The 27,948-nt window shown below is 41.8% G+C and overlaps 2 protein-coding genes across 2 annotated transcripts in view; one reads left to right on the top strand and one right to left on the bottom strand.

The window, feature by feature from the left end:
* The window catches only part of SMIM3 (small integral membrane protein 3), a 28,318-nt gene extending 27,584 nt beyond the window's left edge, over positions 1 to 734 (bottom strand). The window contains exon 1 of the mRNA XM_063120882.1: positions 656 to 734. The gene's annotated coding sequence lies outside the window, so the exon portion shown is untranslated. The remainder of the gene's footprint in view (positions 1 to 655) is intronic.
* Positions 564 to 26,030, top strand: DCTN4 (dynactin subunit 4). Its single transcript, XM_063120876.1, has 13 exons — positions 564 to 754; positions 4,518 to 4,588; positions 6,115 to 6,293; positions 7,605 to 7,648; positions 10,209 to 10,316; positions 13,130 to 13,203; positions 15,366 to 15,478; positions 16,436 to 16,545; positions 17,757 to 17,830; positions 18,509 to 18,563; positions 19,230 to 19,337; positions 20,193 to 20,290; positions 23,772 to 26,030. Exons 1-13 carry the CDS (start codon positions 620 to 622, stop codon positions 23,983 to 23,985), a joined length of 1,383 nt encoding a protein of 460 aa, XP_062976946.1. The 5' UTR covers positions 564 to 619; the 3' UTR covers positions 23,986 to 26,030.
* Positions 26,031 to 27,948: the final 1,918 nt, after the last annotated feature.

Below are 27,948 nucleotides of genomic sequence, written 5' to 3'. Positions count from 1 at the left end.
ACACTAGGGAGTTGATTGGAATGGAGTAAATGATACAGCTGGCTGACTGAAACTTTCAACAGAAGTACTCCAGGCTGCAACATTTTATTGCAGTTCTTCCTGTATAGTTTCCAGCTGGATAAACTCTATTGCACATCCAATGAAGTGAACCCTAATCCACAATATTCCAAAGTAAATACAGTTGTCTTTAACGCAGCCTTCCCCAACCTGGTGCCTTCCAGATGTTCTGGATTACAACTCCCAGGATTCCTTATTGACCATGAGGCTGATGGGAGCTGAAATCCAAAATATCTGGAGGGCAGCAGATTGGGGAAGGCTGCTTTAAACTGCCATAAAACGGTTTGCTGTTCCTACATAAGTTTATTTAAAAAGAAGTTAATGTGGGTTCTGAACACTCTTTATGTTTGAAACCAGATGTAGCCCCAACACGTTGCTTTAAACCTTCATTTATCCGCCCCTCCCTCCTCCTCCTCCATGACCAAAGAGGATCACCCGGAAGTGAGCAGACAGGCCACGCAACAGCGGTCAAGGGGCTGGTGCTTCCGGGTCACGTGCCGGAAGTCGCTGAGCTGGGTGCGGCGAGCCGCTGACGAGGCTGAGCCGGTCCGGTCTTCCCAAAATGGCTTCGCTGCTACAATCCGAGCGCGTCTCGTACCTGGTGCGCGGTGAAAAAGAGATCCGCATGCCGCTCTCGCAGCTCTATTTCTGTCGTTACTGCAGCGAGCTCCGCTCCCTCGAGTGTGTCTCTCATGAGGTAAGTGGAGCCGTGTTGGTGGGGGGAAAGAGAGGGAAGGAGGAAAGGTCCCCACAGCTCGGCCTGGGCTCCTATTGGCCTCTCCCGCTGCCACTCACTCCTCTTCTTCATCCAATTGGTTAGTAGAGGTGTGCTCAAAGCCTTCTCCCATTGGTTCATGTAGATGCATCTCGAGACTGGAGCCTTGATTGGGGCACGTGCCCCTCTGTCAGTGTTACTTCTCTCTCCATTGGACAATATGGAAGGGAGCAGGCTTGTCACTCTCGTCTTTCGGGAGGAGACCAGGACTAGGGGAGGGGCGCGGGTGGTGCTCTTTAGCATCTTTATTTACACGGGACAATATAAATATCCTCTCTTTCTGTAATCTCTGCCATAGGAGTCTGTTCTTCCTATACGTTGGCATCACTTTTGTGTAAACCGTATTCGAGCTTCATTGTATTCCTTCTCTGCCTCCCAGTTGCTTCCTGTTACATTGGGAAACCTGTCAGTTGTTCAGTTCTGCGACAGAACTATGCTTGAATAGCACGGGTAGGCAAGCTTGTGCCCCCCATGTTTTTTGGACTAGAACTCCCATCATTCCCAGCCAGTGTGGTCAGTGGTCAGGAATTATGGGAGTTGCAGTCTGAAATCCTCCATTATATACCATATAATAACACATAACTTCCATTTCATTTTGTCAGTTCCCCCCTGATTGCTGAATGTTTGGTGGTTTTATGGCTTTTGCACAGATCTTTTCTATGCTAAAAGATTGAAAAGCCTCTCTTAAAGCTTAGTTACTGTCAGTAAGAACTGTAAGCTAAAATATGCTGGCATTTTGGCCCCGTATGTTTTGCCTTTCACACCATTCACCACGGAATACGCCCCCTCTCCCAAAGAGCTACTTCAAAATGGAAGTCAGCTTTAGTGCTTGAAAGAGGTTTAACACCCCTGCATTAGACCATATTGGGTTAAGGAGACAAATAGTCTGACCTGTTATAAAACAGCATCCTTTGTGCCTTCCTTTTTGCATGAAACATGAGGGAAGATAGTGGTAGGAAACTATTTTTTATGTTACAGTCTTTTTTTAAAAAAAAAACATTTCTGTATAGCTAAACAGAAGTGGAACAACATTGATAATGTTGATTGTTACACATCAACCTCTTAACTGTACTGAAGGCAAAATAAAAAGCTAGTGGTCAGAACATCAAAAGCCCTAGTTTGTCCTGTGGCATCAAACAAGGATGCAGGGCAGATTTTTTCATGGTGAGATAAATGTGGTTTTCCTCCACATCTTGGTGTGCTTTCTCTGAGGAGAGTGAATACATTTTCATCCAGCTAATTAAAAGGGTGTATCAGAAATGCTCTGTGTAGTTAGGCAGTAGAGTCATGGCTGAGACATTTTCCTTTTCCCTATGTTCGTGCATCTGACATTCAACTTATTTCTCTATATACTTTGTATTTACTCTTCAGCTAATAGTTTCATTCTTTGCTAAATGACCAAAATTGCCTTCGAGCTAATTGCTCTCCATTATTGTAGATCTGCCAGTGTTATACATTGTTACGCTTTTGTGAAAACCAAAACACAAAAAATGCTTAAATTTGATGACCTTTGGCTTTAAACAGATATGAGGAATGGATGTGTTAAAAAGCTTTCAGGATTTTTATTAATGTTCCATTCCATCTCAAAGTAGCTGATCCAGACATTGGCTCTTTTGGGTAAGTTCTAATATATGCTGGAGTTAACTACGGTTGTTAGAAGTCTTACGTGCCATCTATAAGCAAATATTTTTGACTTTTTAAGACTGCAAGCCTATATACACTTGCCTAGAAGTAAGTCTCATTTAATTCAGTGGAGCTTACTCCTGAGTAAACATACTTGGGATTTTTCTGTTATGTCTTATTCTGGCATATCAATCCTGAGTAACCAAGGGGCAAACCAGACGAACATTCAAATGTGTGAAGCAAAGCTCCAAAGTCTCATTATTTTTAAGGAAAAGCAGCTTCAGGAGGCTGCAGTTTTGAATGGAGCAAGAGTGCTGTGTGTGTCTGTAATTGATTTTATCAATCAAATAGAATTTGATTCTATCAGTCACCCTCTGCATTTCTGTGGCTGCCACGCACAGTAGAACATTTAGTGTGGCAGCACCCACTCTCTGGAACATTACACAGGCCTCCACAGTTCTAATGTTTAGATGTCTTCTTAAAATCCCATCTCTTCACAGAGGCTTTTCCTGAAGTGTGACCTTCCCAGTTATTGTCTGTAGCACACAGTAGAGTGTGCAATTTTACTTCTGATTTATTTTGTGTTGTGTTGTTTTATTGTTAGATTTGTTACTTTGATTCAGTTGTATTTTATGTTCACTGCTTTGATACTTCTGTAGAAAGTGGTATATAAATTTGACTTATAAATGAAATAAATACCCTTACTGACTGTATTTCCACTCAAAAGCCAGTTTATTCCTCCAAAGTGTTAGCAATGCATCAGTAGCTCCATGGGGTAAGACAGAAGCAATGTTGAGGGAATAATTTTTAGGTAAAGAGTTAAGCACCTTTCTTCCATGCAGGTCCTCTGTGCAAAATTGCAGGAACCTAAGGTTGCTTCCCCCCCCCCCCCCGTTTTCCTTTTTAAAGTTGGGGTTTCATTACACACACTTGTGTGTGCCCTGCTGTTTGCTCTTAAATCATCTTAACAACTTACACTACTTTAGGAAGATTCAGCATGATGTTCTACTTCTGGAAGTACCCAAGGTTCAGGAGTGGTGCATATAAAGTAGTTCAGTGTAAGCAATAGATTACTTGCTCTGATTTTTCCAATCAGGTTCCAGGTAATTCAGATGGTGATGTCTATGAGGAAAGTTCTTAGCACATAGCTCAGAAACAGGTTTGTTATATAAACAATAAAATCCTTGTTTGGAAGCACCAAAGGAAGTCGTCATACTTCTTTGGGTTGTTAGGAGACAAATTCTTGCATTTAGGTGAAGATATTCCATATGAGCCTTTTAAGATCTTCAGGAGAGAACCTTTTCTCTGTTCCACCAATATCAGAAGCATTTTTGATGGGACAATGAGAGAGTTGGCTGCTGCCAGGCATTGGAACTCCCTGCCAAAAGGAGCTCAGGCTAACAGCCTATCTGTTGCCCTTCCACCAGCAGGGAAATAAACTTTTATTCATGCAAGCTTTTGACATGTAAGCTGACTTGCTGCTGAATCGGGTTTTTTAAAAAACTGGTGGGAGCTGTTACTTCTTATTCATGTGCTCTTGTTTACCTTTATATTTGTTTGTGTTATAGTGATTGTGTTCTTGATGAGTTTTAATGTTTTAATTACAACTTCGATATTATTTTTACTGTATTTTATTGTTAGATGCCTTAAGCACTATTTTTGGTGAAAAGGCAGGATGTATATTTAATAAATAAGTGGCTTTCTTCTTTGGTTCTGAGTTCTAAAATACTCCTACTTCTATAGTGCTTTTGAGTGTATTGTTCAAAGCACTTCACATATCTATTTGTAATCCTAAAAGCAACCCTGTGGTAAGAATTAGTATCACTGTATACTGTACACTGCAAGGGATTGAGGCTGAGATGGGGTGGCTTGTCTAAGGCCACCTGATGGGTTCATGCCAGAGGTGAGAATCAAACCAGGGATTTGATTCATAAATCAGTCTCTTAGCCTATCCTGCACCAGAAAATGCACAGAGCCTTTTTGTTTAATACAGTATTGGTGAAGGATTTCGTGAAAGATAGTGGCAAAAAATGAAGAAGGCTTTTTTTTAATTGTTCCTTAGGTGGATTCTCACTATTGTCCCAGCTGCTTGGAAAATATGCCATCAGCTGAAGCCAAGCTGAAGAAGAATAGGTAAGGCTGAATACCACATTATTATTATTATTATTATTATTATTTATTTATATAGCACCATCAATGTACATGGTGCTGTACAGATAACACAGTAAATAGCAAGACCCTGCCGCATAGGCTTACAATCTAATAAGTTGAAGTAAACAATAAAGAGGGAAGGAGAATGCAAACAGGCACAGGGAAGTGTAAACAGGCACCGGGTAGGGAGAAGCTAACAGTATAGAGTCAGAACAAACTCAATATTTGAAGGCTATAGGGAAAAGAAAAGTTTTTAGCTGAGTTTTAAAAGCAGTGATTGAGTTTGTAGTTCTCAAGTGTCCTGGAAGAGCGTTCCAGGCGTAAGGGGCAGCAGAAGAAAAAGGACGAAGCCGAGTAAGGGAAGTGGAGGTCCTAGGGCAAGCGAGAAGCATGGCATCAGAGGAGCGGAGAGCACGAGCGGGGCGATAGTGTGAGATGAGAGAGAAGAGATAGGCAGGAGCTAGACCGTGAAGAGCTTTGAAGGTCAGCAGGAGAAGTTTATATTGGATTCTGGAGTGAATTGGAAGCCAATGAAGAGATTTCAGAAGTGGAGTGACATGGTCAGAGCGGCGGGCCAAGAAGATGATCTTAGCGGCAGAGTGGTGGACAGAGACCAGCGGACTGATGTGAGACGAAGGAAGGCCAGAGAGAAGAAGGTTGCAGTAGTCCAACCGAGAGATAACCAGTGCGTGAACGAGAGTCTTGGCAGAAGAGACAGACAAAAATGGTCGAATCCTGGCAATATTATACAGGAAGAAACGACATCTGAAATCTTTATCTCCTTCAGATCTTTCCTTTATGCTTTTGGACAGTCTGTTTTCTGTGTATACTTGTCTACACCTTAAAAGAATATGAAACAGTTTTGAAAATTCCTACAGTATGGATTCTATTTACAATGTAATCTCATTGGGATGAAAAACATGCCTCTGTGTTTGATTTCGCACTCTATTTATATTCTCCATTGCTTGTCGCAGACTCCCAACTGTACTGGACAAATAATGTTAGAGTGACTCACACTTGAATGTGAGGCTGTTTACTTCTCACTTTCCTGATGTATTTCATCTCATTATGTTGTCAGTCGTGCACTATAGACTATTTTAGTTTTACCCTGTTGCCAATTTTCTCCCATGCTGTAAAAGGCCTTTAGATGCATTTCCATCATACTATATCCTCTTTAAAGGCATTTTCATGTCATTCTTAAACAAATCCTGAGCCACCATTTTTTCTTTGAATCCCTACACAATAGTGTGAAATGCTTCAACACACTCAGTATTGAATTTTTCATGTTTACTGTGACCAGATTTGCCATTTGCCTGCAGCAGATTTTCTGCCTATTTATGAAGGGGGAAAAACTGGTTTCGTGTTCGTTGATTCAATGAGTCCTAGTGAATCTTTTGGGTAGAAATATGTTCTTTAAAACTCTTCTTTGATACAATTTCTGAAAATCAAGAGATTTGAGCTCCAGGTTAAATCCCTGAAGTACACCCTTTATGCTTGACTCCATCCAGGTGTGCTAACTGTTTCGACTGCCCTTGTTGTATGCACACTCTCTCTACCCGAGCAACAAGCATCCCTGCTCCGCTGCCTGATGATCCAGCCAAGACTACAATGAAGAAAGCTTATTATTTGGCCTGTGGCTTTTGCCGTTGGACTTCCAGAGATGTTGGCATGGCAGACAAATCAGTTGGTGAGTAGCGCTGCTATCCTGGTGAATGTTGTGCACAGAGCCATACTTGAGCATTGGACTGTTTATGCTAATGACATGCTAACAATGGAAAAGCAAGTAGGAGGGACTTGTAAAAAACACAGAATGGAGATTAACTTTGAGGAGCAAATAGAGACTGTTCCTCACCATCTTGAGGAAGCACATCCCTTTCCTGCTCAGTTACTGCCAGTTCAGACTCTATTAGTGCGTCACCTGGTGGCTTCAGGAACCAGCAAAGCAGCGGAACCTGAGAAGGCCAGCATCTCATCCCAGGAGCAATTAGAATGTGGGGAGAGTTTTCCCACCGGTATTGGCTGAGGGGAGCAAGACAATATTATCGAATATCTACTTTGTAAGTGATGTGCTGCCCTCTGCTGCTGGGGCATTCCTCAGCAGCAGGAGAGTACTGTGTATGGACGAACCTCATTAGGTGACAATTTGGTGGAAAGGCAGGGGGATAATTCTGAGCTATTTTTCTTCATGGGTTAGTGCATCTCTTCTGTGGGTGGAGAATCTCACCAAATCAGCAGAAATGCCTATAATTTTCTGTCTTCACAGTCCATACACCAGCCTTCTCCAACTTGTCACCTTTCAGGTGGTTTTGGGCTGCAAATCCCATAATTACCTTGCTGGCTGGGAATAATGGGAATTGCAGTCCAAAACATCTGGAGGTTGCCAGCTTGGTGAAGGTTGCCATGCACAGTCCTTGGAAGCATGCTCTTTCTTACCCTCATGCTGTCATGATACGTATGGGAGAGTTGACTTAGTTATGATTTAATTCACCCTGTATTATTTTTTGCTCTGTACATTGGAGGTAGGTGCATAATTCCATCCCTACCCACCGATTCTCTCCTGAAGATCTCTTCTCCATCCCAAACTGTGTTTTTACTGGGTTTTCCCGTAGCTGAGCTCCAAGATCCAAAGAGGTCTGACTGTGGGAATAACCATCAAAGAGAAGGAGGCATATGGCCAAGTGCAAGATGGGGTTAAATCACCCCCTACTCGTCTGCTAATCCGGTGCTGTAGATACTTTCTCATGCCCCTAAATTCATGTTAGCCTACAGACATAAATTTAGAAAACTCAAGTTTGCTGGTATATTGTCCAGTTCTGTCGTCTACCTCAGCGCATGCAAGAGAAGGTAAAGCCCGTAGTATGTGGAACCGAAAGATACAAGGTATAATGGATGATGCTCTTCGTGGCATGAAAGTAACAGAGAAGCAGGCAGTGAATTTGGATATATTTTATTCTGTTTTTCCAGCGCGTGAAGTATGATTTTTGTTGTTGTATTGCAGCCAGTGGAGGTTGGCAGGAGCCAGAGAATCCTCATACTCAAAAGGTAACTAAAAGGCAGTGGGTCTGTTTTAATAGAATGACCTCAAAAGGAAGACAGTCTTTGTATTGGGTCCACTTTTGCTTATCATTAACTTCCAAAATAGAGATTGAACAAGAATTGTCTTAAATTTAAGAGGATGAGTCTTGCATGATTGAAGCTAGGCAGCTTCTTCCCCCAACTGACTTAACCTTGTAGTGTTAAACTGGAACAGAAGATGAAAATACATTGAGTATTATTATTTCTTTATTTGTGGCATTTATATACTGCTGACTAATAAAATCTCTCAGTGGTTCACAACATTAAATGTTGGAGTAGTCCAACATTCTCCCCACAAAAGCTGTTCTTTGTGATATTCTCTCCCTGCATTGATCTTACTGGCTCTAGATCTGGATTAGCAGTGCGATCAGCACCATCTGTGAGTCATCTCCAGGAGTGGAATGTTACCCATTCAGGGTCTCTCCTCAGCCCCAGTATTCTGCAGTGACTTGGGTCTTCCCACCCAGAAGCAGCATTGCTAGCATACAGAACAAGAGCCCTCTTCTTCCAGGCCCCCTCTGCTATCAGTTTGACCCAGCCTTTGATATGCAGGATGTGGCTCGCCTCCACATTAAGATATATGATGCAAGACACATGATGCAGTTCAAGCTTCTTTCTCAATTTCTCTGCTCGGTGGCTGTTTTCCGGAAAGGCGAGATTGGGGTGCAGCTGTTAGGATAGGCTCATTGGGCCAGTTACTGATGTTGCGGGAGGAGGAGACACTGCTCCAGCCCAACACAATTCCTGCTCCAGCACCAACACCAGCAATGGTTGTGTGATCTGCCCAGGAAGAGAGATTTGACTGTAAGTCACTCTAGTTTAGAGACTGAGTCTATGCTTGGGCAAGCTCTCATACCCCTTCCTAGGTGTAGCCGTATGCGTGAGGCTTTTCCTTGACCATTACAGAAACTGTGGAAGAGTAACATGTCATGGCTCTTGGGTCAGTACTGAAATCTGTCTGCATGATGGCTTCAACAGAGAGGGAGCCATGTTCCATGCAGCCCAGCCCTTGTGTAGCTGTGAACCTTTTGGACCTAGAAATTCTTGCTTTGGCATTAGACCTTGAAATCATCTCCCCACCTCCACCCCCCACTTAACTAATGTGGAATTCACATCTTTGCATCTATACTAGGGTTAACATCTGACCTGTCAAATAAGTGCCATGCTGGATCAGACCAAAGGTCCATCTAGTCTAGCGTTCGGTTCACACAATGGCCAACCAACTGCTTGTGGGAAACCCACAAGTAGGACACCCTCTCACCCTTGTTCCCCAGCAACTGGTATACATAGGCAATACTGCCTCTGATACTCGAGGGAGCATTTAGTCATCAGGGCTAGTAACTATTGATAATCTTATTTTCCATGATTAGCCTTATCCCCCATGAAACGTGGTTAGGTGGCTGAACAAATCAAATCCTTTTGACTTAGATTTATTAAAATGCAGGGTGTAACAATAATATAAAAACTCTCAATACCTCCAAGACTTCACAATCTAGTCCCACCCAGAGACCTTACAGAGCTTCATTCCAAATCCCACGGAATGCCCACCCACTTCTGCACAGCAAATGCAATGTACTATGTGAACAGGCACATGAACGCTGGTAGCAAAACAAGCTTGGCTAGAAGTCTTGGCATTGAATCCTCCCATGTTGGCAATCAGTGAAGAGGGTGACATTCTGGCTTGCTGGCCACCCCTGACCAATGCCATTGTGAGTACTTTCTGTGTGTTGTGCTTCCTCCTGGATCATGTGTACACTAGTTTAGAGACCTGCAGTTACGGCATGTTGCCAGGAGAAGCTAAGCCCTTGTGACTTAATTGGGGAAGGAAAAGCCAGAAACTCCCCTTGGAGCTGTGTGTGCGCACGACCCTGACTCCAGGATAGTGCCTTCACTACTGTCATTGGTACTGGATGAAATCATGATGCAGTAAAAATAAATAAAAAATAGGCTACTATGTACAGTCAGTGTTTGCTTAGCATCCCAGTCTTAATCCTTACATGCTTAGGGTGCGCGAGGAATTTGATCTTTGTGTATTCTGATATAAACTGACCTAATCCACACCTTCTGGGCTAATGCTGTGGATTGGAACTTAGTTATCCAAAAGCTTTCACACTTCCTAAAAGTTCCAGTGCCTTTTTTGGTCACAAAAGATACAAAAATACATTTAGAAATGTGTGTTTTGAAAGAAAATGTCAGTTTTAAGTTCATCCTACGAAAAAATAGTGATTGGTCACATTGGTGAAAATGGTGATGGCGCTATAATGGGACATGTTTAGAATTCAATATTGTTTAAAAAGAAACTGATAAATGAATTAAGGGAGGGACACTGATTAGGAAAAGAAATATAATAGGTGGAGAAATATAATTAAGGCCAGTTATAGGAAGGATTGTAACTCTTTAATGAAGAGTGGGAAAGGAGTCTCTCCCCACCCTGCAATGACTACTCATTTTAAAATAAAGTCTTGTTTTGTCAAGAACATCTTTTTCTTCCATTTCACGATTTAAAATGGCATCCCTTCCTATACAGGTTAACAAACTGGTCGAGTATTATCAGCAGCTGGCTCAGAAGGAGAAAATGGAGAGGGATCGTAAAAAACTGGTTCGACGCCGACCCTACATGCCGCTGGCTTTTTCGGTGAGCTAGGAAAACAGTTCAGAATTCTGGGGCTCCCACAGTGAGAATGCAGCTTTTTAAATTGCAGAGGCATAATTGTCATATTTGAGATTTCTAAAAAGGAAGCAAGCAAATTAAAGAACACCTCATGGGAAGCGAATCCATTATCTTCCACAAGCAAATTCTAAACAGCTATGTATGGAAGGGTTCCAGAATGCTTTACAGTTCACTAAGGGATATTGTCCCCTGGAGAAATGTAGGCGCTGGTAATTTGGAACCCCAAAGTAACTCAGTTTTTGTATTAAGGAGAGGATGAATTAAAGTCTGGGCTTAAAATCATAGCTGAGCCCAGATGATAGTGGTTTCACTTATAATGCTAGCTGACAGTAACAAAATATTTGCTGATCTAACTCACAGTTGGCACAAACTTGCTGAGATTTGATTATTTCATTTTGATTTTCAGCAGTGCAGCCTGTTTCAGTTCAAATGAGAGGCTTAGTTTTGCTTAGCTGAATAATTTTGCATATGCATGCTGCCTCTTGGATAATTGTATAACCTGCTTGCTCTGTGCATTTGCTCTTGTCTTTATTGCTGCATTTTTCTTGTCTCCGTTGCTACCTGCTGCTAATTTGGGGGCTGTCCACAGCAACACACTATACATGTAGTGGTAAGTTCTTTTAGTTTCTGAAAGTGTTAAAGCCTTTGAAACCGCTTGTATTCTACTGGTATATTGATCGTTACTGTATCCAGGCTTCTTGTCTTGCAGTGCTTATAGTAGTACAGTTGAAAGCCACGTTGACTGTAGAATATGGACTTGGGTCTATCTTTGATATATAGTTTGCTATACGTATTGTTATGGTCTTCGACAACGGTTTTTGTACTTACAAAGAGACTTTTGCTGGTGCAAGCTCCTGTTAACACAATGTGTGATCAGAGTACTTTGTCAGTGCACATGACTGCAGTTCAGGGCTGCCAGCAGGGTATTCTGGGACAAGTATGCTCCTTGTGTTCGGGTGGTCCCTCTGGGGCGGTATGAAGTCTGGTCATGTGACAACCCCACTGGGCTGAGGACCTCCTGTAGGTTCATATATCTGTCTGCACCCCTGCTGCTTTTTTAAAAGATTTGTTTCTCTCTGAAAAAAATTCAGTAGCATTCCTTGCGCATACGCATTCTCTCTCTCTCTCTCTCTCTCTCTCTCACACACACACACACACACACACACACACACCTACACCTACCCACCCACCTGTTAACAGATGCTTTTTAGCTAATTCAAATATAGTATCTTATGCAACACAGATTTCACACTTTTTTCTCCAGGCCACGTAAACTTCCACCTTTTTCTTTTTTTCTAAAAATAAAAGCTATGCATCATCACTTCACAAAATAGCACATTAACCGGTAACTAGGGGAAAGGACTGGTACCTCAAAAATCTTCAGTAAAACCCCATCCTCGGCGCTCTGCAGCCAATGTCTTCCAGAGTAATTCCCTATCTGTAGCTTGGAAATAACTTTTTTATGTATTTAATTAATTATATCTTTAATCTGTACTCTCAGCAGATTACAAATAGCTAAAAGACTAAAATGCCATACAAATAGTTAAAAATATAATATACAATACAAAAATTTAAAAGACGATGCAAAACAAGTGGCACAAAATTAAATAAAACAACCATAAAAATCTAGGAACTAGATCTCTAAATGCCTGGGAGCAAAGAAAGGTGTTTGCCTATTGCCAAAAAGATAACATAGTCACCAGGCATTCCATTAGCAGGGTGCCATGACTGAGAAGGCCCTGGCCCTCTGCTTATCTTCCTGGAGGAGGGCCCCTGAAGACGACCCAAGGGTCTGAGCATGTACATATGGGAGGAGACATTTCTTTAGATACTCTGGCCCTAAGCCATTTAGGGCTGTGAAAGTCAATACCAACACCAGTAATAATGACCTAATTTGCAGGAGCGCTTTAAGGATAAAGAAGGGAAATAATTCAAGGCACTCTATTCATTAAAGTTGCTATAGGAATTGTTGCTTATAATGCTGGATCCAGGGATTCACGAGTGGAAGGAAAACAGCAGCTCGTGTTTCACACATTTTTTATTTTTGCAAAAGTGCTCTATGATGTAGGTTCTGTAGTGGTTTTCTTGCTCCCACAGGGGTTGCATGACTTTGTGCAAGCAAAAAGCTTCTTTTGGTTTAGTTTCACTTTTCTAATGCAAACGTCTAGCACAAGATATAAAATGACGCCTTCATGAGCAGAAGTGAATGTCTACATGTGGAAGGGCACCTTTGAGTCCAACCTCTTATTTCTTGCGGGTTGACAGGCTTAAATATTTTTCTCTGCTATAAAAACGTTGTCACTTTTTCAAATGTAGCAACTTGTTAGTGAGTATCTCACCTGATAAGATGTAAACTAGCCTGATTTCATACCATTACTATCACTGCGTCCCTTCATGTCTGACTACAGTCAATGATATTTGGGTTTGCAAAAGCATATCCCCTCTCAGTATGTGAACAATCATGTTCTAAATTAACTATCTTCCCCATCAATTGGACCGTAAATATGAGCAGTGAATGAAAATGGTTTAGGGTTTCCCCCCTCTCTCTTTTTTTAAAGGGTGGCTTAAATGGCATGCAGCTTCTCTTTTCTAGCTTCTATATATTTGTTTCATTTTACTAACTAAATTATCAAAAATTGCATTGACCAGAAAAACACCTCCCCTAAGTTTTGCTTTTTATCTGCTTGACCCCTCATATTTCTCAACCTGTCAGAAACCATGCAGACTTGTTTCAGTGAATCGGCCTAGCTTTTCTTCTTTCCTTTTTTTGTCCGTAGGATAAATATGGCCTTGGAACCAGGCTCCAGCACCAGAGGCCTGGAGCCCCCCTCAGTGCCCTTACTGGACTCTCGTGAGTACAAGACTCTTTTATAGGTGTGGTTGGGGGTGAAGTGATGATGATGTCACTCAAAGTAATCTCACAAATTGCCACTTGCTTGGGTTGAGAATGAATTGCCCCCAGACCAATTGTGGAACGATCTCCCCGATGAGGCCCGCCTCGCGCCAACACGGTGCCAGTTCGAGACTTTTCTTTGCTCCTAGGCATTTAACAGCATATGTTAACTGTCTTTGGCCTGGCTGTGAGTTTTAAAATTGTTTTAAATGTTAGCTGTTTTTAAATTTTTATAGTTTTAAATTTTGTATATTGTTTTTTAATGGCCAGTCTTTTTATTTATTTATTTATTGCATTTGTATGCCACCCCATAGCTGAAGCTCTCTGGGCAGTTCACATAAGATAAAAACACTTAAAAACAATTTACAAAGTTTAAAAACCACAACAAAATACACATACATTTAAAACCACTATAACAACTTTAAAAACGATGAGCCAAAAAACAGACCCTTTTAATCTTTGTAAACTGCCCAGAGAGCTTTGGCTATGGGGTGGTATATAAATGCAATAAATAATCATAATGATGATGATGATGATGATGGGGATCCGGTGCCTTCCTTCTGCAGCTGATCTACTAGCCCTTTAGAAAGAAAAGAAATCCATGGCTCAGTTCACTGCTGAATGAGCATTAGGTATCAATGCGTGGACAACTCAGCTGGTCCTTTCACACTTGTGCCTGAACCCTTCTGCTTTGCTTTGCAAACAGCACAGCTGCTCCAGTGGTTTTTCCTTGGGTTTTGTGCCTAATTGAGAACTTTCAATTTTCCGAGCTAGTTTATTGTTAATAATAGTGTGGGCTTTTCCTTTTCCAGCATGCCCTTCGGGTGAGTCTTTTGGAATTTGGAAGGCTAAGCTTTTGTTCTTTCCTTTTATTCAGTGGGCCTTACTGTGGGAAGTACTGCAGCCACAGACTGTTGATGTCTGTCTCCTTTTGTTTGGTTTGAAAAGCCATTTTGTGAAGGCAAGACTGAAAGCATGGTGTGGGATAACAATCCTTGTGTGCTGTTTCCTTGGTCCAAATCTTGCACTGCAAGAAGCTTCCCTTCTCCACCTCCCCACTCCCCTATAGTTTTAAAAACATGTGTGTGTTGCAGATAACACCCGTGTGGGTAGAAACAGTTTGGCTGGGAGTATTTGGACTGGGGAAAGAGTTGCATGATTCTTCTTCAGCCGCTTCTCCGCTATCAGTGGTGCTCTCACAAAATAACTCTTTGAAATCCAAAAAGGGGGAATTGTAAATGGACAAGTGTTTGTGTGTAATATGTAGATTGGCCTTAACTTTCAAGTAGTCATGACTAAGATCAGTCTGTTCGTCAGCATAGGCAAGATGTAAGGGTTTTGGTCTTTATGGGGAGAAAAAGGAGGACTATTTTGCTAATAGTGTCCTTCTGCTCATGGAAAACTCTTTGATCCAGGTGAGGCTTCTGGGAATAGAAGGGAGGAGAGGTGATTTTTGTTGATTTCCCCCTTTCTCCAGCTCCTCTGTGCCCCCCCCCTTCATGGGGATCTTCTCAAACAGTGTGTGAGATGGCTTTGTGGGCTATAGAAGAGAGGGGGAATTTGCAAAATCCTTCCTCTTCTGTTCACAGAATCCTTTATTGGATCAAAGAGCTTTCCATGAATGGAAGAGCAGCATTGGATAGAGCCCATTTTTTGTCCTTTCAGTTCTTTTTTTCTTAATTCTGCAATACCAGAACAGCATCATTTTAAATATACATATTTAAAGGTGTGAGATTTAAGGACACTTTTAAAATACACATGTGGGGGGCAAGGCGGGACAGCGAGTAAAAGTAAGGCTAGTGAAAGATTGGCAACTTGTCTATTGACATATGGATCTGTTTTATAATCTCCCAAAGGAGGTAACATGACGTAAATATTTCTGCTTTCAAAATTAAGTTGAACAGAATGTTACCTCTGCTGAGCTATTTGTATATGTTGCTCGTTCTGTAGCTTTGTGTTACTATTCTACGTGTTGTAAGATGATTTGAATAGTTGCTTTATAAATGTTTGCTTCTTTATTTGGGCCAGGAACTTAATATTGTTGAAGCTGTAATGTTTTCAGTTACTTCTAATAAACTTCATCCTACACTAAGCAGTCATTTTCTTATATTTTGCTTCAGGCTGAAAGAAGGAGACGACCAGAAGGAGATAAAAATTGAACCTGCTCAGGCTGTGGAGGAAGTGGAACCGCTTCCTGAGGATTACTACACAAGACCAATAAATCTAACAGAAGGTATGAGCTTAAAACATCTCTGGTGCTTTTTTGCTCCAGCTGATGAATTCAGGTAGTGCTTGTGGTGTTACACCCCCCAAGTCAGTTCCCTAATGCATGTCTAGCATTTGTAAGTCTGGTGTGTTTAGAATGTTGACCTGGGTGGATGGAGTTAGAATGTCTTGGGAGGGGGAGGAGTGGTATTTATTTATTTATTTATATAAGCATTTTTATGCTGCCATTCAGCCAAAAAAAGGCTCTCACGGCAGTTTACAAGAGTATTTATTGACAGTCCCTGCCCATAGGCTTACAATCTAAGACAGTGACTGAGGAGATTGTGAGCTCTTTGTGTGTTAGCTCTTGGTGTGTAGAGTACTTGGGTTCTGGAGAATTTGAGGTTCAGTGTAGAGACTGGTGTCTTTTGAGGGTGGTGTGCTGATAGTCAGTTGGTGTATATTAATCAATACTGATAATAAAGAAGGTTCAAGAGTGAATGTGTGAGAGAAAGGAAAGCGTGTATGAGAAGAGTGAAAGGATTGGATGAGAGGTTTTAAAAAGGTTTTTTTTAACTGTTTTATTATGAAACAAAGCGTGTGAACTTTTAAAATAAAATTTTAATCAGTTTGTTTTAACTACCACAAAAATCCCATGTGTCTGTTTGGCAATTATCATCTGCAGTTATTTACATTTAACACCCACTCTGACAATAATTCATCTCAGTACATATAATTCACAGCGCTTTAATTTATTACTGAAATCCTTCCAATTCAACCCCTTTCTCCACATAGTTTGGAGAAAGGCGGTGGTTGTCCCTCGCCTCAGGCTCCTCAAGTGGTGGGGCTTAGCTTGAGCAGGGAGTGTCCGCAGCCAGGCCTGTTGTTCAGAGCCTGTGTCGTGGCAGTGCCCACCCTTTCTTGTTGCTCAAAGTGCTAAGAATTTTAATTTTTAATTTTTTAAAATTTTGTATTCTGTTGGCAGTGACAACCCTGCGACAACGCCTCCTGCAGCCAGATTTTCAGCCCATCTGTGCTTCTCAGCTTTATCCACGTCATAAGCACCTTCTGATCAAACGCTCACTACGCTGCCGGGTATGCAGGCTGTTGTGGAAGATAATTTTATATTTGTATCATATTGTTGCTTTCAGAGAGCTGAAAGGTTTGGGCTCCCCGTCGTCTTCTATCCAGGCATGGACCAAGTTCCCACTCACATAAATATTGCAGCATTAGGTGCTCCGACACCATTCACTGTGACACTTTTCCAAGACTTGGAATCCAGGCCAGCTAGAAAAAACACGCATGTTTCAAGAACCATTCCCAGAATTCTTATATAGGAGTGAATGCACAGCCCAGGTGATTTGATCTGTGAAAGCACTGGATCGTTGTCAGTCTTTTGTGTAGCTGGAGGAAGGGATGCACTGTGAGGCTTGATTATAAGCCTCTCGTGGTGATGTTTTGGGGTGAGATGACATAAGAGTAAACCGCATGCTGCTGAAAGTCATGACTGCATATCTAGCTCCTTCACTCTTTGTATAATATCTAGTTGAATCTACCTTGTGTTCTGATGTCATGGTGATCTATGTTTCCCCATGCCTGCTCCACCATGGGCTGCCAGTAGTGGTGTGAGGGGGAAATAGAGAACTCTGAGCCACCCCAAAAGAGTGAAATATGGAAGGTGAGCCGGAGCTAGGTACATGGTTGCTGTTTGGGGCTGTGGATGTGTTTACCGTTGAGTCAAATTTGGCCCTTTGATTGCTGGTATTACATGTTTCAACTCTCTACACTTTAGACGACTTGAGTTGGCAACAGTTGCTAATGTGGGATACTAATGATTTTATTAGGAATAAATTGTGACCTAGATTAAGCTCCATGCTAAATCCCATAAGCCCTTGTTTACAAACTATTTATGTTCAGTTCTGCAGTATATTACTTTAGGCAACTTGCTTTTTCACGTTCTAGTTGTAATCCATTTTTAAGGGAATTGAGGTTTTTAAGTAGTCTACAGTATTGTGATGTAGAATACGAAATTCTCTGAACATTATCAACATCGACTGGTTACAAGTTACTGAATGGGCTGGTTCACACGGTGTGCGTTGGTGGCCATTTTCAATATTCATCACCCAGATGCAAACTTAGGTAGTTTTACAGGGGGGTTGGACCAGTTCAGAGAGCAAAAGCCCATGTTTGTATTTTTACAGGGAATCACAGATAAGAGTGGCTCAGTGGTGGCATTTGTAGTTGTGGCTGCTGTCGGGCATCTGGTGACACAATCGTTTTGTTTTCATAACCTTTTCTTTTCCTAGAAATGTGAACACAATTTGAGTAAACCAGAGTTCAATCCTACATCCATCAAATTCAAAATCCAGCTAGTAGCTGTGTAAGTATTTTGGAAAGGGCAAGAATATTATAAGACTTGGATCTACTTTTCTAATTCTCACTGTAGTAGTAAGCGAATGCCTGGGCTATACTGCTTCAGACTGCAGGTGAGGGTTCACGGAACAAAAATCCCTACACATGGAACACTAGCATGTCAAAAGGATTCTCCCCTTGCCCTGTCCCTGATATACTTGTCTCCTATGTACAGAGATATATTTCTTCAATTTTTAAAAAACTTTTTTATTGTGAATATCAACAAACAGAACATAAAATGTACAGAGATATAATAATGCATCTATGGAGGCAGCCCAGTGAAGATGTCATTAGCTCTTGGCTAAATGACATATAAAGTACAATGTGTTTCTTTTAGAAATGGCTGCGTTTCCACTTTTCTTATCTCAATGAAGTCCTAGAGCTGTTTCTATAATGGGTTGGAAACCTGTTGTCCAGTACAACCCAATAGCCGAAGCACGCTGGGTAATTCACAGCCCTTGGCCTAATTTCATGCCCCCCATTGTCTTAAAGTAAACCATGTGTTCAGTCGTATACGTTGGGCAGTTTTTAAAATGTTGCTATCTTAAGAAAACCAGTCTAAGTTGAAAGATGAGGCAAAAATCTAAAAATAAATAAAAATTGCAATTGCAGTCAATGCTTGAATTTGCTATTTTTTTATTTGTAGCAACTATATCCCAGAAGTGAGAATTATGTCTATTCCCAATCTGCGTTACATGAAGGTTAGTTCTTGTCTGCTTTGGTAGGCCTCTTGAGATGGGATTTGAAAGCCTATAAAGCTACATGTGCGTGTATGTTGAACATTACTTTAAAAAAAAGGTGTAATGTAGCTTTCTAGGCTAGATCTCACTAATGCTTTATAGAGGTATAGAAGTGCACTGATATACTGTTTTCATAGTGCTATTTCATGCTTCTTATTACACATTCGTAATGATTTGACACAAGGTGAAGATCTGGCCTCAGTCACATTGGAAGGAATGCCTCCTGCAAGATATTTGCTGCAACACATGTGCACATTATCTTAAACCAGGGAATGCTGCTTGGCTCAGAAATATTGTTACCCTCATGCAAACAAAATTGTTTGACTAAAACTTGTGTGATTGGGCACCAGTTCTCTTAACTATGGCGTGATCTGAATTGAGCCAATCTGAGTTGAGCCTATGTGTCTGATATGTAGCTGCGACCCTTAACAAGACCCTGTTAAGTGAATGGAAAAGCCATCCTCTTGCAATATGAGATTAGAAGGGTAGCTATTGCGGTATCATAAATGCATGAATTTTGGAGGCATCTGGCAGGCATGGATGACTTTCCTGAAAAAAATATAAAATCTGGGCAAAAGATTATTTCCAAGAATAATCTTGTCTTCTATGTACCTGTTTCTTTCGCAGGAGAGTCAAGTTCTTCTAACTCTGACCAATCCAGTGGAAAACCTTACCCATGTGACACTGAAAGAGTGTGAGGAAGGTGATCCTGATGACATCAATAGTACTGCAAAGGTATTGCACCTTCTTACTAGTGTGGATTCTGGTGCACACTTTGGTGTTGTGCTAGAAAATATGTAAACTTTGTATACTTCTATAATATTCTCTCCATGTACACTGATGGTGCTATATAAATAAATAATAATAATAAATAATAATTGGAGACTTAGGGTACAATCCTATGGGGATGGCTATAAGCCTCCTAACTTGGAGGCTTCTGGCCATCCAATACAGAGTGGAAGGACCGGTGGAGGTGGTCTTCCCCTCGGCGCCCCTCCTGCTCTGCATTTCAGCTAGACAGGCTTTTTTGCCTATCTAGCTGAGCTGTCGGGGATGGAAGAAGGCTGGGGAAGCCGGAGGATTCCTCATAAGCCATCCTCCCTAATCCCCTCCCTGCCCATGGGAATGCCCCCTTTATCTCCCCTCTGAGGTCGCTTTTGCATCCTCAGAGAGGCAGCCAGTGTGGTTCTCTCCAAGCTGGCTGTGACGGGGAGGGGTTGGGGAGTTTGGACTCTTGGATCCGAGGTTGGAGCACAGCCTATCCTATGCCCCCCTCCACGCTGTGTAGAGGCCATAGGATTGCTCTCCCTGGATAGTTTTATATGTTATTGCAGCAGTGTGTTTGCTCTGAAAAAGGCTTTCATGTGGCATGGGGGCCACATGGGTGTCATAACATGTAAGGAGCTTGCCTTGGGCACTGAAGCTGTTGTATTGGAAATGCCCACGCCAGTGCTGTGCTTTCGTGGTGGCCACTGACAATCTTTTGTCTTTCTTTCATTCAAGTCAATCTATGCGTTCTGCAGGGAATACAGGGGAAATTGTGACTGGATTCCTGTTGAAAAAGATCTTTTCTTCAAACCAATTTTTTAGGTGATGGTTCCCTCCAAAGAGCTAATCCTGGCTGGCAAAGATGCAGCAGCAGAATATGATGAGCTGGCAGAGCCTCAAGATTTTCAGGATGATCCTGAGTAAGCTCATCCATCTTTTTTTCATAGCTATAGGCCTGTGGACTAGTTTGTCTCTAAGGTTGATAACTGACCAACACACTCTTTGTTTCCCTTTGCACTGTACTTCTGTTGTTTGAAAAGTAGACAGTACTTAGAAGTTTTTCTCTCTCAAGACAGATAAAAGAAAGTACTCCACATGGGACAATTTATAGAATTCAGTGCCACAAGATGTAAGTAGTGATGGCTACTAGTTTAGATGCGTTCAAAAAGGGACTTAGGCATATAAATAGAGGATAGATCTGTCAGTAGTTAGTAATGATGGCTGTATGGAAACGCCTAAATTTGGAGGCAACATAGAGATGTAAAATTTTAGGAAATTTTGAAGTCATGGAAAAAAACCATTTTTTCCCAGGTGGAAATGGAAATTTTCAGAAAATTGAAATAATGCAATATTAGCACTTTTTACAGATTGAAAGTCACTTTGTTATTTTAGGAACATAAATATAATTATGTCCAAGTTGGTTTGGCATAAAATTACTACATTTGGTATATTAAAAGTACAGTGTATTCAAACAGTTATTACAAATTGAATTTACTTTTTAAAATTTTTACTTTTTTTTGGTAACAAATGGACCTATAACCTCCTGAAATGTTAGGAACACCTGAACTGTAAGGAACCTCTTTGGTTTTGCCAGTTTATGAGGAGCAGGCCAATTTTTAAAAAAAACAAACCCCAGAAGAAACCATCAACATTAATAACAAAGAAAATTATTTATGTCTGTACTAGTCCTCCACAGTGTCAAGTGAACATAAAGCATCCATTCCCATAAAAAAAAACTGAGAAAAAGGGAGAACCAAGATTCAATAAATATGCATGAAATTTAATCAGACTCATTTTCTGAGCTATAGCTATCAGTCTCTGCTTCAGTGCCAGTGCCCCTAGAGGCAGAAATGCATCTTGTATTTGAGAGTTGTAGTCTCAGTTTGCAACCTAAGACTTGCTTGTCCTTGGTGCACAGAAATTGTAATAATCTGATACTGTACATAGTTTTTAGAAATCATGTGGAGAAGTAAATATCTGAACACTTTGTCTTAAACATTTTATTCATCATGCTAAAATGAAACATCCCATAATCCATTTTTCCAATTTTGGGGGGGGGGAAACAAAAAAGGCTTCAGGAAAAAACACGTGGGTGATGGGTGGGTGGGCAGTCGAGTGGGTATGAAGCACCTCTCCCCATCCCTGCTGGGCCATCCACCAGGTTTGGATGACCCACACTGCAGTGCAGGGAATAATGCAAATGGTAGTTGCACACTCTCGGAGAAGCCACAATGGCTTTCCTTCCCACTGCAATCGTCTGAACACACCACTTGTCTTCTTAAACAATTATGCTACATTGAGTAAATGTGGAAATGCTCATATTTTGGGAAACTGATTTAAATGTATATAGATATTCTGGGGCTGTTTGTATTAGGGGTGTGCATGGACCCCCTGATCTTCTTCTCTTCCAGATTCGCAATTTCCGTATCGGGTCTGCTGTGCTCCGCTCTGCCTATAGTCCACTCCGGTTCGCTGCAAAGCTCCGGATCCGGATCGGAGCTCCACTTTTCCCCCCATAGACTTGCATTGAAATCCCAAAAAGCCTACAACTTTTTTTCTGTTAACATTAGAAACCTCAAACTCGGCACCATGATAGCTTATCCATGTATACACATGCATGCCAAGCCTCAAGCAAATCCAAGCCTCCCCTCTTTTTGGGGGAATTTTTGAAAACCGGACACCCCATTTTCAGACATGGGATTTACTCCGACATTTTGACAGATAAAAAACTTGGAAGCACGCACCCTCACAGATGCCATCTAGATCCACATTCATGGCAAGTTTCAAGCAAATCCCATCATCCCCTGATTTTTGGAGGAGCTTTAACCTTTTAATTCACCCCAAATCAAGTCCCATGCTAGAACTCTGTCAATTTTCACGTTAGAAACGTCAAATTAGGCACCATGACACCTTAATTATTATTAATAATGTTAATAATAGCAGTACTAATTAATATTAATAGCAATAACAACAACAACAATAAGGAGTTCAACCACAATGAACGCCTGCCTGACTTCACTGAAGAGGAAAAGCCAGGAGAGCTTGGGCTATGGGGTGTATAAATATAAAATGTAATAAATAAATAAACAAAGGAGGGGTGGAATTAAAAGCAGCAGTGTTGCTAAATAAACAACAAGAAGAATTTTTTCAAAAAGGCTATGTCTGTCTTTTACCAGTAAGAAGAAAGTGGACATGTCCAGGGGGAGGGGGATATGCCAATTTGACTGGCCCTAAGTAAGTACCAGTGTTTAAGAAGCTACTTGACACTTCAACTCATGACAGGCATTAGCTTCTCCACTCTAGTCTCCACTGGTTAATCTTTGGAGGGCTCTGATGACCATCCAAGGGCAGGCCAGTATGTGCACTGGGCACGTCCACATGCCCTACGGGACCTCATCCCCTTGCACCACATCTATTCAGTTGTTCACCAAGGTTAGGGTGGGTAGCAGTGCTGTGTTTCCTATCTGTTATTTATTTGCTTAGTATATGATTTCAGGTTGTGTTTGTGCATTTGGTAGGGCTACTGTTTAAAAAAACACTGGGAAAAGTCCGTTCAGAGACTAAGAAAGAGAAGTTTCCCAGTATCCCAAGTTACTAAGTATCCCGTTTTGCTATCCCCCCCCTCCAACTTTGGGATTGGAGGATGCTTCATCAGGTGATCATGACTGGGAGTTGAATCTGCCTCTCAGCACTTCAAAAAGGTACCTCTCCCGCTTTTTTTACCCTGTTTTTAAAAAAATTATAGCAAGCAAACTACACCACGCAGAGTGCTGAAAGTAGGCTCAAAATGACCCCCCACCCAGGACTCTCTAAGCACACCAAGTTTCAAATAGCTTGAAAAACAAAAAAGTTATCCACTAATCTTTTCCGCAATGCAATCCTATGGGCGAAAAAATCCAAAATGGCGGGCGGATCGCTCCGCGAAAAGGAGCGCTCCGTTTACGGTCGCCTCTCTTCGCCATGCTTCTCCTCTGCCTCAGGTGGAGGAGGATCACCCCAATTCGCTGTTGCTTCTCCGCTTCTAAGCGAAGCAGATCACACCCCTAGTTTGTATGACACGACAGCCCACTGTGGGTTATTTAACCCATAGGGAGACTGTGGTGGATGTGGCTGCATTTTGAATATGCAACCCCGCTTTATATAACCTGCGTTTGACAGGTTCATATGACACAGGAAAACCAAGTGAGGACTGAATGTGCAACTAACAGTATGGGAGGTGGTGTAGCGGGATGCAGGAAAATTAGGGAATCAGCAGAAATTGCCTCCCTCCCACGTCTGCTCAGGGAAGCCTCTGACAGATCAAATAATGAAAAGACTCAGTTGGATAAACCCTTATACAAAGAAAACAGCTAACTCATTTGAAGGACACACTGTTTCAATATTCTTTTTCTTACTTTTCAGCATCATAGCCTTCCGGAAGGCTAACAAAGTTGGTGTATTCATCAAGGTCTCTCCACAGAAAGAGGAGGGAGAAGTTACTGTAAGTTTTAAGATGAAACATGAGTTCAAAAACCTTGCTGCTCCAATCCGGCCCACTGAGGAAAGTGATCAGAGTTGTGAGGTCATCTGGCTCACTCACCACGTGGAGCTCAGCCTGGGTCCTCTGCTTCCATGAAGCTCGTCTGTAACTGGATCCTAAATGATGGCCACGCGCTACACCGTCACTATTGTAGAAGAATGCTTCCTGATGAAATGCTGAAGGCACTGCTTCATGGAGGTCCCTTTGGATGTGGACACACACTGCACATTTCAGCCAAAAGGTGGGATTAAAAGAGAAGATCCACGTTCCTGGGTGATTTGTTCCTCGACTCCTCTCTCCACAACATCTACTATGTGAATTAGTGGTCTTCCCACTGTGCCACATGCTTGACTAATTTTACAGCACAAGGCTCCATGTGCACATTTGTGGCCATCTTGTATGATATCACACCAGAATTCCTAGTAAACACCTTTATTAGCTTTCTCTGCATCTGTTGAGCATAGTTAGTATTAGATAATACCAAAATCTCTCTCCTTTGTGGTAGGTTCTGTTCACAGTAATACTTATTGCAAGGCTGCAGTAGCACCTCCTAGTGAAGCAGTGATTGGCATGAGCAGCATGGTATGCTCTTGCTTCCACCTTCTATTGGACATGTCATCAGTTTCAAATAACATTCATTAGTCTTTTACTCATCTGTCAAACTTTGACATTTCATGGGATGTTCTCTTGTCCTGTACAGTTTTATTAGTGAAAGGTGATTTTAAAAAAGGCATTGGAGTGCCATCTCAGTATTCTACAGTTTTTGGAGGGCTTAATATTTCTGCCACTGTTACGCTGGAAAATGCAGATTTAAAATAAAATGAAATATAGGGAAGTCCATAAATGAAAATGCTGCTCTAGTTGAAGTAGAGGTGCCACTTGGGATGGGACAGAGGCAATGATTAGTGTTTTTGTTACCATATTCCTAAAGAAATAACTTATCTACCAAAGATATTTTATTTTGTTGGGTAAGATCACTTTTGAAACTGAAGACCTCTTGAGAAAGTAGCTACCAGCACCCACTGTGATTAAGTTTGGGTTTCCATACCATTATAGGCATAAGTGAATGGCTTTTATAAGGCTTCATTAGCAACAAATTGAATAAATAAATAAATAAATAAATAAATGGTTGTAAGCTATTTTAATTCCCAGGGCTTGGTTCTAAATTTCAGCCAGTACCTTAAATTCAGTATTGCAGTGCTAATAATATCACACACAAATATATAAATGTTCCAGCACAAAGTTCTCAGCTCTTTCTTGGCTAGATTACTGAGAAGAAATACAGTGAAACTTGGTGAAGTATTTCTTCTGCATACAATTCTCGGATTAAGCAAGAGATAGGGGTAGACTTTGAATGTGGCTTTGATGTGGTAACCTGAGAGTAATGGGGTGGGGGGCGGGGGCTGAAGATCACATGACTGGAAACAGGCGCACATTACAATATGACTGCTTGTTCTGTAGTCCAAGACTGATGGAGAAAGAGAAATGCATATTGAGTAGAAATACATAATAGGGAAACGCACTCAAGGCGGTTGGAAAGAAGCTTTCCTTGTAGACTGCAAGTTGTTTGGAGTTGTAATTTAAATACTCACCCTTTTGATTGGCAGCATTTGTATGAAGGTTGCACTTTATTTTGTGCAATGGGTGTAAAAGGAAAGAAGAGGAGCTTGATGTTCACAGGCTTGCGTAGACTATACACAATGTAAAGCATGAGTAAGAAGTCTAGCCAGTGTTTATTCTTAGATGTGTAGTGTTTCGTGTCTGCTGCTCTCAATTTATAAAGAACTCCCAATTATAACCCCAGATTTAACCTCTCCCAAAGCTAATTCTTGTCTGAATAATATTTTGGAAGTTCAGTTGATAAGAGTTGAGATGTTGCTGTGCTGAAGTGGCGTACACTCAAGCTTCTTCATAAAGCATATAGGAAAGTTGGACATAACTTCAGAAGCTTTTTTTCTTTTAACCTTTTAGAGTACAGAAATAACTGTTAAGATTTAATTCCCACACTTCTGCAGAAACATCTCACTGGCTCCTCACTAGAGGACACTGGAAACACTCTGCCTTTATCAATATTAATGACTGTTTTGCCTTATCGTTTAACTTAATGTAGTGAATTTGAAATAAAGAAGCAAACAAACCTGTTTCTTTGTTGTGTCCTTTTTTTTTTTTGGTTACAGCATAGCATTGGTGCTTAAGGTGAAATGAAGGGAATAACATATTGAATATCTGTCATATTCAATAACAGTATAATGTCATGGTTTGTGAGACTAGGCAGATTCAGTATTGAAGCAATTCCAAATGTCTATTGTAAACCCTTATTTATGGACTTGATAGAAGCAAGAGAAGCCTGCTATAAGGAAAGGTCCGGTAGTATTTGATACTTTAGCACTGATGGACTTAAGCAGGTATCAACCTTTTCAGTTACTGGATGAAACTGGGAGCCACATGTAAGCTGCTGTTAGCTTCTAAAGTTGTGTGTATATTTATCATAGAATCATAGAATAGCAGAGTTGGAAGGGGCCTACAAGGCCATCTAGACCAACCCCCTGCTCAATGCAGGAATCCACCCTAAAGCATCTCGGACAGATGGTCAGGGATGCTTTAGCATAATAACATAAGTGCCATGCTGGATCAGACCAAGGGTCCATCTAGTCCAGCACTCTGTTCACACAGTGGCCAACCAGGTGTTGACCAGGGACCCACAAGCAGGATACAGTGCAACAGCACCCTCCCACCCATGTTCCCCAGCAACTGGTGCACACAGGCTTACTGCCTTTGATACTGGAGGTAGCACATAGCCATCATGACTAGTAGCCATTGATAGTCTCCAGGAATTTATTCAACCCCCCTTTTAAAGCAATCCAAATTGGTGTCTATCACTACATCTTCCGGTAGTGAATTCCATAATTTAATGTATGTGTAATTCTTTAAAAGCACCTAATAGGCCCACCCTCAGGGCACTGTGACCCATATTTCGCTCCTGGAACTATATGAACCACAGCCACTGTTGCTACAGAAGTGAAAGGATTACTAGATTACACCTCTGCAAGTGAATGGAATGATTTCTCCATTAACTTGTACTAAGAATGAGGAGGGAAAGTCCTCTTTGAAAAAAAAATGGCTGATGGGGAGAGGGGAGGAGCCCACTCACCACCAAGGACCCTTAGGGGCAACAGGGTCCTAGGCAGGGAGATGATCTTTGCCCCCCCCCCCCAGCCAATTTTCAGCAGGGGACTTTTTATCCCATGCAAATAAGTGGAGAAAGAGGAGCCAGAGAGAAAGAAGAGCCAAAATGTGTGGCTGCACACATGGGACACAGGTAAGGGGACACTCCCAATATTTTGGTGATTATCCCTCACCCCTCTACAGTAGCTAGTTTCTGGTGAGGCCTAAAGCACTTTTTCAAAATGCCGAATATGCCCACAGGACGAAAAAGTTTGGACACCCAGTGATTTAGATTGTCTGCGAGCTGGAATCTATGAGGAAGACCAAGTTACCGCCCCACGCCGCCTCCTGCGGCTGCTATGGGTGACTCTGAGAATGCATGGCCCTACCCACACAGTATCTACATGATACGGCCAGGGTATAATGCAGCCAGAGCCCAGGACTCAGGATATTTCCTCAGAGCCATCTAAAGCCAAGCCGCGGTCTTTTCTGCAGGTGGGAGCAGCAGGCAGCTGAGCAGAGAGCGATGTGTCGAATTTGTGTTTAATTCCATTGTAGGTTTCAGCCAGAACTCTAAAGGCGCTATCCAAGGTGCTGGGCTCATTTTGAGGCTAGAATTCACTACCTTGGATAGCGCCTTTAGCGTTCTGGCTGAAACCCCCAATAGGTTCACCATCCCAACGAAATCGGAGCCACCAGCCTCCACTGCGCTTCACAGAGCTAAGGAAAAGAAGGCCGCTCACAGTTGGACGCCGCCGAGTCCGGAAGTAGCCCACGTTGGACCAATAGGGCAGAGCACCATAGAGAGGTGGAATCGAGCCGCTCACCTTATGACACATACACGCGCCCTGTTCATAGCGAGCCATAGAGATACTTAAAGGAGCGGCAGGCATT

The sequence above is a fragment of the Elgaria multicarinata genome, chromosome 3, assembly GCF_023053635.1.
Source record: "Elgaria multicarinata webbii isolate HBS135686 ecotype San Diego chromosome 3, rElgMul1.1.pri, whole genome shotgun sequence".
In the NCBI taxonomy this organism is placed as follows: domain Eukaryota; kingdom Metazoa; phylum Chordata; class Lepidosauria; order Squamata; family Anguidae; genus Elgaria; species Elgaria multicarinata.
This window is presented reverse-complemented; position numbering and strand designations above follow the sequence as displayed.